The 13,002-nt window shown below is 39.8% G+C and overlaps 1 protein-coding gene across 3 annotated transcripts in view; it reads left to right on the forward strand.

Moving 5' to 3' along the window:
• Positions 1–13,002, forward strand: part of Braf (B-Raf proto-oncogene, serine/threonine kinase) — a 114,716-nt gene that overhangs the window by 69,467 nt on the left and 32,247 nt on the right. For all 3 annotated transcript variants that reach the window (XM_051151672.1, XM_051151671.1, XM_051151673.1), the window contains 4 exons: positions 76–212; positions 1,276–1,393; positions 4,217–4,301; positions 5,748–5,924. In XM_051151672.1, the coding sequence (XP_051007629.1) occupies positions 76–212; positions 1,276–1,393; positions 4,217–4,301; positions 5,748–5,924 (517 nt within the window). The remainder of the gene's footprint in view (positions 1–75; positions 213–1,275; positions 1,394–4,216; positions 4,302–5,747; positions 5,925–13,002) is intronic.

The raw sequence follows: 13,002 nt of genomic DNA on the forward strand, positions 1-13,002 counted from the left end.
CCCATTTTCTGCCCCTGTTAAGTGGACATACTTGCTCCTTCTTAATGTAGATCATTTGCCCTCTCTCTAACTTAGGATCAACCACAGGCTTGTCCGCCACCCCGCCTGCCTCATTGCCTGGCTCACTCACTAACGTGAAAGCCTTACAGAAATCTCCAGGCCCTCAGCGGGAAAGGAAATCATCATCATCCTCAGAAGACAGAAATCGAATGGTAAGGATATGTAGTGTGTTTTTCCTATAATCATGGCCAAATTTAATTGTACCATTTAGATGTACTTGAGCTGTGTTAATAGTTTTTTTGCATAAAGTATATTCACACAAAACTGATTTTTGCTCTGGTTTTTGAGGCCATTTTGAAAGGGAAATAATGATGTTCTGTTTCTAAAATAAGGAGAATGAGAATAAGTATTTAGAAAGCATAATTAAGCATATTTGTTCTAAAAGCTATTTCAGAATTCTATATTCAAAAATTAATTTTCTGCTACTTTTACCTTACCAAAGTAATAGGTATGCTGTTTTCTCTCTCTCTCTCTTTCTGTCTTCCTTCCTTCCTTCCTCTCTCTCACTTTCTTTCTTTGATGACCAAAATCAGTTAAGTTTTATAAGGAAATCTAGCACCAGCAGTTATACATGTTAACTTAAATTTTTAAAAACTTGAAGCCAAAACTAGCCACAAATATATAGTTGTTATCTTGACTCTCTAGACAACAAATAGTTAAAAAGCCATTTTATTTTGATTTTAAACATAGCAATATATATTTCTACACATAATAAATTATTTTTATTCAAATTTTTAATTAGCATTTTATTATTTTGTCCATATGGGTGTTCGACTGCATGTGTAAGTGCAACATGTACATACCCAGTGATGAAGGGGGCCAGGAAGTAACGGATCCCTTGGAACTAGAGTTATGGATGGTGGTGAGCTGCCATGTGGGTGCTGGGACTCCGGCCTGGGTCCTCTGGAAGAGTAGCCACTGCTCCTAACTTCTGAAACATCTCTCCAGCCCCAATTGTTTCTGTTTTTGAGTAATTTTTTCATCCTCACACTGACTTATTTTGTATTTTGTGTCATGATTATAACTATTGCTCCTTCAACATGAGTGTTTTGTTTTTCTTTCTTTCTTTCTTTCTTTCTTTCTTTCTTTCTTTCTTTCAAGAAGCTCTTGCTCTCTTCCTAACTTCCTGTCAGGCAGCTCAAATAATTAGCATGAAATATAAAGTTTTTCCTCTTTTGTTTGGCTTGGCTTGACTTTTGCACTATATTTTTCGAGAAAACGCTTGGTAGACGAGATTCAAGTGATGATTGGGAGATTCCCGATGGACAGATTACAGTGGGACAAAGAATTGGATCTGGGTCATTTGGAACTGTCTACAAGGGAAAGTGGCATGGTATGTATGTAATATAGTGCCATTGGTGCAAGTAGGATATATTTTTGGTTGTTTTGTTTTGTTTTGTTTTGTTTTGTTTTGTTTTAGGATATATTTTTGTCTTTGTTTTTTAAAGAACTTTTATTTAAAAAAACCAAAGCTGGGTGTTGTGGCACGCACCAAGAATTTAAAAGTAACCCATCAGGGCCTGGAATGATGGCTTGGAGATTAAGAGCACTGGCCACTCCTCAAAGGTCCTGAGTTCAATTCCCAGCAACCGTGTGGTGGCTCACAACCATCTATAATGTGATCTGACTCCCTCTTCTGGCCTGCAAGTGTACATGCAGGCAGAGCACTGTAACATAATAATAAATAAATAAATCTTTAAAAAAATAACCCATCAGGCTGGGGAGTGGCAGTGCACACCTTTAATCCCAGCACTCAATAGGCAGAGGCAGGCAGATCTCTCAGTTCAAGGCTAGCCTGGTTCACAGAGCAAGTTCAAAACAGACAGGGCTATACAGAGAAACCTATCTTAGGGTTGGGGCCTGGAGAACAGACATAATAACACGCTCCTGTGGTCCCAGTACTTAGGAGGTATAAGTATGAGAATTAATAGTTTGAGGGCATCCTTATCGATGTTGAAAGTTAAAGGCCAACTTAAGTGACAAGAGATTGTCTCAAAAACAAATATGAAGTTAAAGTATCCAGTTTACATCATTAAATGTCTTTCATCAAGTGCAGAGGTCCTCCATAGACCTCGAACAGAAGTCTGATGTTAGAACATCACAGTAGTGACTCATAGAAATGAAGACCGTCGAGCTCTGAGTCCCAAAGGAAGCTTGTTTTTATTTTAGAAGTGTTTCTTTTGATAATTTTATGGATATTATAAGTCACAAATAAATATAAAAAGTGTCAGCCTAAGAATTCTAAGAATTACAAATTCAAAAGGTAGAAAGCACGACTTACCTTCCTAATGAACATAGACTTTCTTTTTAGTTGATGATGTGTAGGCTGTGATTTATAATCCTGCTTATTCCCCCTTGCTAATGGAGAAATATATAAGTTTGGCAGTGGGTACATTGAGCCTAAGCAAGTAATTAGACAGCAGTGACAGGTTGCTATTTGGGAAAGTGTACTCAGCAGAGGTAGAGTAATAATGGAAAATGAACGTAAATTTGAGTACTCACTAGTGGGAGGTTCTATCAGCACATCTATATATGGTTATATAAGAGTCAAAACTACATAAGAAACCTACATTGATTTGGAAAGGTGTCTAATAAAAGTTGTTTGAAGCAACAATGGCTTCATATTAAAGATCTTCATAAAAATACATTTAACAGTATAAAACTGCTATCAGAATCTCTCACAAGGTTATTATTTTGTATGTGTCATAAGTCATTAAGTATTTATACTGCATGCATTTATAAGCTTAGTAGGATATATACATGCATACATACATATAGAAATATATGCATGCATGCATGCATACATACGTACATACATACGTACATACATAATTCATTACAAGGGTTATTTCCGAGTGCCATGCTTTCCTGAAACATTTAAGTAATAAGCAGTATTAAGTGGTATAGCTGATAGAATGAAAACTATATTACTTTAGTAGTTAAGAAAAATCAAGATATATAGTGATTATATTAAAATGTCTATGAGTGTTCAGATAATTAAAACTCGCCAACTGAATACATTTGTGATTAATAAGTATAACATTATTAGCATTCTAGAAGCTCTCCACATGCGGTCTTCATTCACTCACCCTGTAATCTTATGTGTGGCTCCTTTCTCTCAGTATTGTAAGATCCGTTGATGATGTTGGGTGTGTCTGTGTGTCATTCATCCTCTAACTAGTGTTCCATTGTGTGACTGTGACGTGACTTCTTCCATCTGCTCTATAATACTCATTTCAGTACTCTCCACTTTGGCGCTATTCTGAGTGAGACTGCTGTGTATAGTCTTAGTATATGCCTTTTGAAGAACATATGTGTATATTTTTACTGGCTATATGCCTAGGAGAAAATTATGGAACTATACCATATGCATGCTTACAGTTTTATATCTACTCCCATCAGTGCTGCCAAGTGATTGCACCAGTTTACACATCCACTAGAAGTGTTTGTTAAATTTAAACTATGGTTCTAATTTTAATAATTTTCCAGTCAATATCGTAAGTAAGCCATAACTTGAAAGAAAAAATTTCAGACTTTTATTTTAAGCCAAGTTGCACTGGACCTGTTGTCCATGGTTTCAGCACTCGCTTAGTAGGTAATACATCAGCCAGCATTGTTAAATGGTTAGGAGGAGTCTCTTGAGTACTTAGCTGCCTAAACTGTATTACCAGCTGGAAAGTGTTCACTATATTTTGGTTTGGTGGTTTTTGTTTGTTTGTTTGTTCTTGTTTTTTGGGGTTTTGTTTGTTTGTTTTTGTTTTTGTTTGTTTTGTTTTGTTTTGTTTTGAGACAAGGTTTCTCTTTGTAGTCCTGGCTGTCCTGGACACGTTTTGTAGACCAGGCTGGTCTTGAACTCACAGAGATCATTCTGCCTCTGCCTCCCGAGTGCTGGGATTAAAGGCGTGTGCCACTGCTCCCTGCTTAACTTATATTTTGAAATAGTAGTATAAGAGTATCATTGTTAGTTGCTTTGTGTGAGATTGGAGGATATGTGTGCCCCATAGCATATGTTTAAAAAAAAAAGGAAAGTACACTTTATTATTAGGTGTTAATTATAATTTATTTGTAGTTTAATAATGATGGATTTTAATTGAAAATTAGAAAAAAGAATAAATATTCTACAATTTGAGATTTTGGAATAACACTTTTCTTTCAGGCGATGTGGCAGTAAAGATGTTGAATGTGACAGCACCCACCCCTCAGCAGTTACAGGCCTTCAAAAACGAAGTAGGGGTGCTCAGGTGAGCGGGGTCACACTCTGGAAGTAGGGGTGCTCAGGTGAGCAGGGGTCACTCTTGAAGTAGGAGTGCTCAGGTGAGCGGGGGTCACACTCTGGAAGTAGGGGTGCTCAGGTGAGCGGGGGTCACACTCTGGAAGTAGGGGTGCTCAGGTGAGCGGGGGTCACACTCTGGAAGTAGGGGTGCTCAGGTGAGCGGGGGTCACACTCTGGAAGTAGGGGTGCTCAGGTGAGCGGGGGTCACACTCTGGAAGTAGGAGTGCTCAGGGGAGCGGGGTCACACTCTGGAAGTAGGGGTGCTCAGGTGAGTGGGGGTCACACTCTGGAAGTAGGGGTGCTCAGGTGAGCAGGGGTCACACTCTGGAAGTAGGGGTGCTCAGGTGAGCAGGGGTCACTCTTGAAGTAGGAGTGCTCAGGTGAGGGGGGTCACACTCTGGAAGTAGGGGTGCTCAGGTGAGCAGGGGTCACTCTTGAAGTAGGGGTGCTCAGGTGAGGGGGGTCACACTCTGGAAGTAGGGGTGCTCAGGGGAGCAGGGATCACACTCTGGAAGTAGGGGTGCTCAGGGGAGCGGGGTCACACTCTGGAAGTAGGAGTGTTCAGGTGAGCAGGGGTCACACTCTGGAAGTAGGGGTGCTCAGGTGAGCAGGGGTCACACTCTGGAAGTAGGAGTGCTCAGGGGAGCGGGGGTCACACTCTGGAAGTAGGGGTGCTTAGGTGAGCGGGGGTCACACTCTTGAAGTAGGAGTGCTCAGGTGAACTCGGGGGTCACACTCTTGAAGTAGGGGTGCTCAGGTGAGCAGGGGTCACACTCTGGAAGTAGGAGTGCTCAGGGGAGCAGGGGTCACACTCTGGAAGTAGGGGTGCTCAGGGGAGCAGGGGTCACATTTCAGCAGTGGATCTGCTTAAAGTAGAGAAACATAGTGTGTCTACTTAGAATTTGTGTTTATATTGTTTTCCTAATATGTAGTACCATTTGGTACTGGATCTAAAAGACAAGACTAAATTAATGGAAATTTTTAAAAATATCTGATTGTGTGTAATAATAGTTCCATTTAGGAAAGTAATACTTTACAAATTCTAAATGTGTCAAATCACATTTAAAATGGTATTTAGTTCTGGGCCCTAGGACTTGAGGAACATTGATAAATGAGAGTAAATCCAAGATAAGAAAACATATTGGGAAGGTTCTGGAGTTATAATTTAGTGTGAGGGAAATGCTCAACAAAACTGAAATTTTAATCCAGAAAAGGCTATTGTATTCAAGAGACTGCTTCATTACTCTTATATTGCAGAGCAGAACAAGGAAGTTAGTTATTTGCGTAATATATTTCTAAACAGAGTTGGTTAGACTAGATAATTAGTTTAATCTTGTTTTGTTTCTGGTACTTTTTACTAAGAGCATCTTATTAGTAAACCGATTTGTCACTTGTCGCATTTCTTTTTTTGTAGGAAAACACGACATGTGAACATCCTACTTTTCATGGGCTATTCTACAAAGCCACAACTGGCTATCGTTACCCAGTGGTGTGAGGGCTCCAGCTTATATCACCATCTCCATATCATTGAGACTAAATTTGAGATGATCAAGCTTATAGATATTGCACGGCAGACTGCACAGGGCATGGAGTAAGTCCAGTTCTGTTAAATCTTTGTATATGACTTTTGAAAATCGTTTATGGATACCTTAAAGGCCCTAATGATAACTCTTATGGGTTGCATATTAATTTTTGTGCAAGGATACTAACTACTAAATAGCACTAGGATATTTTTTTAAAAGTGTTTGTCTAGTTAGCCTTTATACAAGAAGTGAGGTATTTGATGAGGAGTTTATAATTGCAGTGATGACTAGCAGTGGTGAGTTATGTGAACAGTGGAAGTACAGAAGAGCAGGACCTCCTCCAAAAAAAGAAAAAGAAAACCCAGTACCAATTATAAAAGCCATTAATAGTTAATAGAAAAATCTGTGACTAGCCGGGTGTGGTGGCTCACCTCTATAATCCCAGCACTCAGGAGGCAGAGGCAGAGGCAGGTGACTCTCTGTGAGTTCAAGGCCAGCCTGGTCTACAAAGTGAGTCTAAGACAACCAAGGCTATACAGAGAACCCCTATCTCAGAAAAAGAAAATCTGTGACTATTATTTGTTCTTTCCAAACATTTTCTCTTACATGCCTGCATTTTCTACCATAAAGTGACCAGTTAATAAAATTTTAAATGAATATCTATATTATGACCCTTGTGTCAACTTCAGGTTGAAGCATCTATATCTACTGAATTTTGCTTTGTAACTCAAAAACACATGTTATATGTGTTAAAATGAACGGTGGCCCAGTGTGGTAGTGCACACTTTTAATCCCAGCACTCAAAAGGCAGAGGCAGGCAATTCTCTGTGAGTTGCAGGATAGGCAAGACTATATAAAGAAACTGCATCTCAAAAAGCAGCAAAGAAAGAGCTGGCTTAAGAAGAATTTGCGTAACACTGTTTAGGTGGAATTAAACAGTTAGAAGGGAAACTGAAGCCTTCAGACATAGCTTAGTAGCAGAGCACCATACACAAGCCCTTTGGTCAATCCCCAGCACAAAACAAAAAGGGGAAAGCGAAGTTTAAAAGTGCTTAGCTGAAACCAGGCGTAGTGATGCAGGCCTTTAATCCCAGCATTCAAGAGGTAGAGGCAGACGGGTCTCTGTGAACTGCAGAACTAAATAGACGCTATCTCACAAAAAACAAAATAAACAAACAAAAAAGTACTTAGTTGAAAAACAACAAATTATAAATTTGAAAGTTCTATAAATTGTTTAAAAGTGTGTTTTAATTGTATGTAAATTGCTTCTGTGTGAATGGATTGCTATGTCACTTAGTCTTTAAAATATTATAAAGTAGATATTTTAATTTCCTTTTTACAGGTAAGGAAACAGGCTTTTAGTGTAAGTAACATATCAGGTCACATATTTAACAAAGTTACTTTAAAACCTCTCATGCTACCTTTGCATTATTAAATTGGAGCAAAAGGATAAAAGTGAATATATGTCCTAACACCTACAACTCTTTTTTGTTTGTTTTTTAAGATTTATTTGTTATGTATAGTGCTCTGCCTGCAGGCCAAAAGAGGGCACCAGATCTCATAGATAGTTGTGGGCCACCATGTGGTTGCTGAGAATTGAACTCGGGACCTCTAGAAGAGCAGCCTCTCCAGCCCACACCTACAACTCTTATCTCAAGATCAGTTACAGGAAATAAATATGAAGCCAGGGCCCCAAACCATATATGGTTTTTCAACTTATCACCTGATCTCCTTCAAAACTAGGCAATAACTTACAAGCCTATGTCCAACCAAAATGCTATTATCACTTTAGTCAGTGTTCTGTTGCTATGAAGAGACAGCATGGTCAAGACAACTCTTATAAAAGAAAGCGTTTGGGTGGGAGCTTGCTTATAGTTTCAGATGCTTAGTCCATTAGCATCATGGCAGGACACATGGCATCAGGCACGGCACTGCAGAAGTAGTTGAGAGCTACGTCCTCATCTGTGGGCAGAGAGAAACAGCCTGGGCCTTGCATGGGTTTTTGAAACCTCAGAGCCCACCCCCAATGACACACTTCCTCTAAAAGGGTCGCACCTGCTCTGACAAGGCCACACCGCCTAATCCTTCTAGTCCTTTCAAATAGTGCTGCTCTCTGGTCACTAGGCGTTCAAGCGTATGAGTGGATTCTTGTTCAAGCCACCACACACACAGCAATTATCTTATTCAGTAGCATCCGTAACCTATCTACTGACAAAACAATCTCAGCCTTTCAACAAAGGGAGAATTTAATCTACACAAATCTAAAACAGTGAATTAAAATCTTGAGAAAAAATCCCTGGCAGAAACTGTCAACAAAGAAAAGCAAAGCTTATTTATTCTCTTTCTCCCCACTGGTCTCTACCGCTTCTGCAGTGGGCTGAGCAGTCTTCTCGCTCAGCATCTCTGTATTTGCCCTTTCTTCTTTGGAATACTTGTACCACAAATACTTTTATTTCTCTGTTTTCAAATATATCCTTTTAAGATTGTCTTTCTGATCGCTATATATAACTATAATGTCCACAGCCCATCTTACCACGTTCTATATGCTTACAGATAAGTTCTCTGTTGCCCCCACTAGATACAAACTGGGTAAGAGCAAGGGCTTTGTTTTTTTCATTGATTTATGGTTGATGTCTGAACTAGGTCCTGGACTATAGTGGATATTAGTATCTTATCAGTCAAATGAAAAAAAAGGAAGAAAGGCAAGCAGACAGACAGACAAGAGAAAACATAAATTCATAATTACACAAAACTGTGTGTTAGTTTACTGTCCAGAAGGAAGATTCAAATTCTGTTTATATCAAAATTCAAAAATTTTTAAGTTTCTGATATGAAGAGGCAATAAAAACTAATATTTATGAGCTGGGTGTGATGGCACACACCTTTAATCCCAGCACTCAGGAGGTAGAGGAAGGTGGATCGATGCGAGTTTGAGGCCAGCCTGGTCTACATAGTGAGTCCAGGACAGCCAAGGCTACACAGAGAGACCCTGTCTTGGAAAAAAGAAAGGAAAGAAAAAGAAAGAATGGATTAGGTGATGTTTCCCATCATTGTACAGTTTGGGATTATCAATTATCAATGTACTCAAAAACACTGCTTACTTTTTTAAAATAGCCTTCTGGTACATGTATATAATCACTCCACCAGACTTGCCCTAGGTTTTCAAAGCTGAGAAAGCACTATTGTTTTAAGCAGAGTTTACTTTTTATTACCAGCTTAAAACTAATGAAGGAAAACACAATGCTTTTCCTGTTTCTTTTTTTCCAGTTGAGATGGTGATTTGCCTCTGCTTTGTAGCAATATATTCTGATTTCTAAAGTCCTTGACAGGTTGAAACTCTTTATTGAAATGACTAAGTAGGTTTGAGGTTAAAGTGACAGATTTTCCCCTCTGTCTTTCAACCCCATTAAAACTACAATGAGGAAATATTTTTATAAAGAATAACCTAGTAAGAATGATGGAGGGAGGAATAGACAACAGCAGTATTTTGAAAGTTGGAAAGCAGGTGAAGAATTGATGAGGGACTTCAGTAGAAAGCAGAAACCTGTCACTGTTGCCAGTGGAAAAATGAAAACCATCTATTTATAACACAACTTTCAAGAGTCTATAGAGATTGGCTTCAGAAATTGGCAGTTCCTGTGATGGAGGAAGCTGTTCTGTTAATCCCTCTCCTAGCCAGTGCCTCTGAGCAACTAGCAGGAAGACTGGAAGTTCTCTGGCAAGGAGAAAATGCTATGTCCAGAACTTAGATATCTTACCCAACAGTGAGATTGGGCGACTGTTCTTACCAAATGATATTCAACAGTGCTACCCATCCCCCAGCCTTTGGGGGCAGGGTGTCAGGGGTTAGACCTAGAGCTGATCCCTAGGGCCGGAGCTCTGCCTCTGAGATGCATCTAACCCATTCTCTTCTTGACTCCCAGAAGCTGGCAGCCAAACCTGGCTTTTCCTACAAGACAGTCTTAAGAGTCTTCTCTAGAGAATTTTACCAGACCAGGAAGAAGAAAGTGCAGGGATTCCTGTCTGTATCATGTGCAGTTCACAAACAATAAGCCAGACAATATACTGTCCCCCACTTAATCTAAGTAGGACACGTGATCTCTGAATCACCACACATTAGAAGTCGATAGAAATGAAAGATCAGAACACACAGGGGTGGGCTGCATGGGGAGAAACAGATGCAACAATAGAAGAGAGTGCCACTCTCACCACGAGAAAATGTATTAGTTTCCTTGGGAGATTAAAAAAATAAATGGACTACTAGGTGTAGTGGTGCGTGCCTTTAATCCTAGCGCTGGGAAGGCAAAGACAGGTAGATCCCTGAGTTCAAGGCCAGCCTGGTCTACAGAGGGAGTTCCAGAAAAGCCAGGAGCCCTATCTGTAAAACAAACAAACAAACAAACAAATAAATAAATAAAAGACTTTGTCATTAAGCAAAATGCTTTATAAAAAAAATTGTAGCTAGGCATGGTGTCACATGCTTCTGACCCCAATACTTGGGAGACAGGCAAGAGTATCATCTCGTCTACATTGGATATGCCAGACAAGCCAAAGCCTAGAAATCCTTACCATTGGATATCAAAGTGTTGTTTAAATGTTGATACTTGTAGCATATTAGAAATTGGGTCCTTTTCAATTATTTTAACCTTTAGATATTAATTTAAAATTTACAAGGAATCATATAGTTTGTTAAGACTCATTTGAACTGTTTTCAGCAAAACAAATGTAAAACTATTATGCAAAATACTATTTTGCTGGTTGCAGTGGCACATAGTCTATAACCCTTAGCACTTGGGAACTGGAGACAGGAAGCTCAGAGTTGGGATAGTTTGTTTTAATTTCAAAATAAATTTATTATAAAGTAATAGAAAATCATTTGAAAAAATGAAAACACAAATACATGCATTTGATGGTTTAATGTGTGTTTTGTGTCCTTCATAATTTTGTATGTTTACACCACATAATGGTTTTGTTACTATTTTGTAATGATAGCATCAGGATTTGCCTTCCTTTTTACTCTTTGCACATCATTGCTGGTTAATGAACAATACATTCTGGTCCCAGCTCTGTTGCGTACTATTTATTAACTGGCTCCCTCATTTTTTTTAATGCCAAATATTTTGGTAGTGTTTCAATACAGTATTTATATATTAGCAATTATATATATATATGTATATGCACTTATAATATATCAGACATTATTCTGTATATTTTATTTGTGCTTCCTCACTCTTCAATAACCAATATGGTTAATGTATATAGAAATGCAGCCCTTTGAGCCTTGTACTGTTACTTCTCCAAAAATGCAATTTCACCAACCCCAGCCCTTAAGGTTCTGGCAGTTCACTTCATTTACTCATCCTCTCTCCAAGTCCCTGCCATAGCTGTCCTCAGGCCCCCAGACCTAGCATCTAACACTCTTGCTTACCATTTCATTAAGGAAGTGGTGGTGTGCATTACATTCCTGGCCTGGGCCATAGACTGAGACTTTGCCTTTTAAAAAGAAAAAAAAGTGGGGGCTGGAGAGATGGCTCAGAGGTTGAGAGCACTGGCTGCTCTTCCAGAGGTCCTGAGTTCAATTCCCAGCAACCACATGGTAGCTCACAACCATCTATAATGTGATCTGATGCCCTCTTCTGGCCTGCAGGTGTACATGCAAGCAGAACACTGGGTACATAATAATAAATAAATAATAAATCTAAAAAAAAAAAATTAAAGAAGAGTTCCTTCTGCTTCTGTGCTGCTAGATCTAGTGGTTACATTCTTTGTCCTCAGCTTACTATGATCTGTTAGAAACCTAGGGTGCAGCTACTCTCACTCTTCCTGGAGAAGGTTCTTTGTTCTTTGCTTAATCATATTCTTAATCTCTTGTTAGTCCAACTTTGGTCAGAATAGCACCTACCTGGGAACCCTTAGAAATGCTGAAATGTAGACACTACCTCAGATCTTCTGAATTGAATTTCCGTTTTTAACATGATCTACAAATGATTCACGAGCGAATAGAAGTTGAAGAAATCTACATCAAAGCATAGTCTTCTAACAGGGCATGGTGGCATACCCCTTTAATTCCAGCACTGAGAGGCAGACGGATCTTCATGAGTTCAAGCCCAGCCTGGTCTACAAAGTGAATCCAGGAGACAGCCAGGGCTACACAGAGAAACCCTGGTGGGGGCAGGGCGCACAGTCTTCTGGTTGTCCTATTGGTAGCTGATCCTCAGCTACCCTTCTGGGATCTCAGGTGGTTTCATGGTATGAAAAAAAAACTTTAAAGTCAGTTCTATACCAACCTCCAGCTTCTTCATTTCATTTGTACTTAGCCTCAGCGCACTGCTCAGCGTGTCTGCTTGACTGTCTGATGGCTCTCCTGCTCAGTAGCTCTACCACGCAGCTGCTGCTCTTTGCTCTAGCCTGTGCATCAGCACTGCTCTTCTTTCAGCTGCTTTTCTCAAGTGTTACGCAGGGATCCTCGAGCCCTCTCTTTCCTTCATGCCACACAGCTAATTTATCAACAACTCTCTTTGTATCTTTTATGTTGTTGCATTATTTCTTATTTATTTTTGATGAGCCAGGGTCTCTTTGCATAATCCTGGCTGTCCTGATACTCACTATATAGACCCGCCTAGCCTTGAACGCACAGCGAGCGATCTGCCTGCCTCCCTCAGTCCCCAGACTGCTCGGATTAAAGGTGTGCACTGCCACACCCAGCACTCATTGTATCTATTTTTAAAGTATACCCAGAGCTTATAACTTCTTGTCACTTATTTAGGTTATCAGCCTCTTGAAGCTCTCATTTTCATACCTGAATTATCTCCTATCTCCCTGCCTCCACAGTTGAGTACCTCAATTTAGTTTCAACACAACAGCTTATTTGGCCCTGTTAAGACAGATCGAGTTGTTAATTCTTAGTGTCCATATTTGACCCATAATGAAAACTGAAGTTCTGTGCAGGAAGAATAAAGTTTCTACGACTAGGCCTTTCTCAGTGTGTCTCCACAGCTGCGCCCCACGCACTCCCTTCCCACAGTTGTTTTGTTACTGCGCAGGTCATCTGTGCTTTCCCTCCAGTGGACGCTGCCACACTTCGCCTCCTTGATGATCTGTGTGTATGGGAGTCCTACATCTGCCGTAGGGCTCTGCCCTTTTTTC

The sequence above is a fragment of the Acomys russatus genome, chromosome 10 (genome assembly GCF_903995435.1).
Source record: "Acomys russatus chromosome 10, mAcoRus1.1, whole genome shotgun sequence".
Classification (NCBI taxonomy): Eukaryota; Metazoa; Chordata; class Mammalia; order Rodentia; family Muridae; genus Acomys; species Acomys russatus.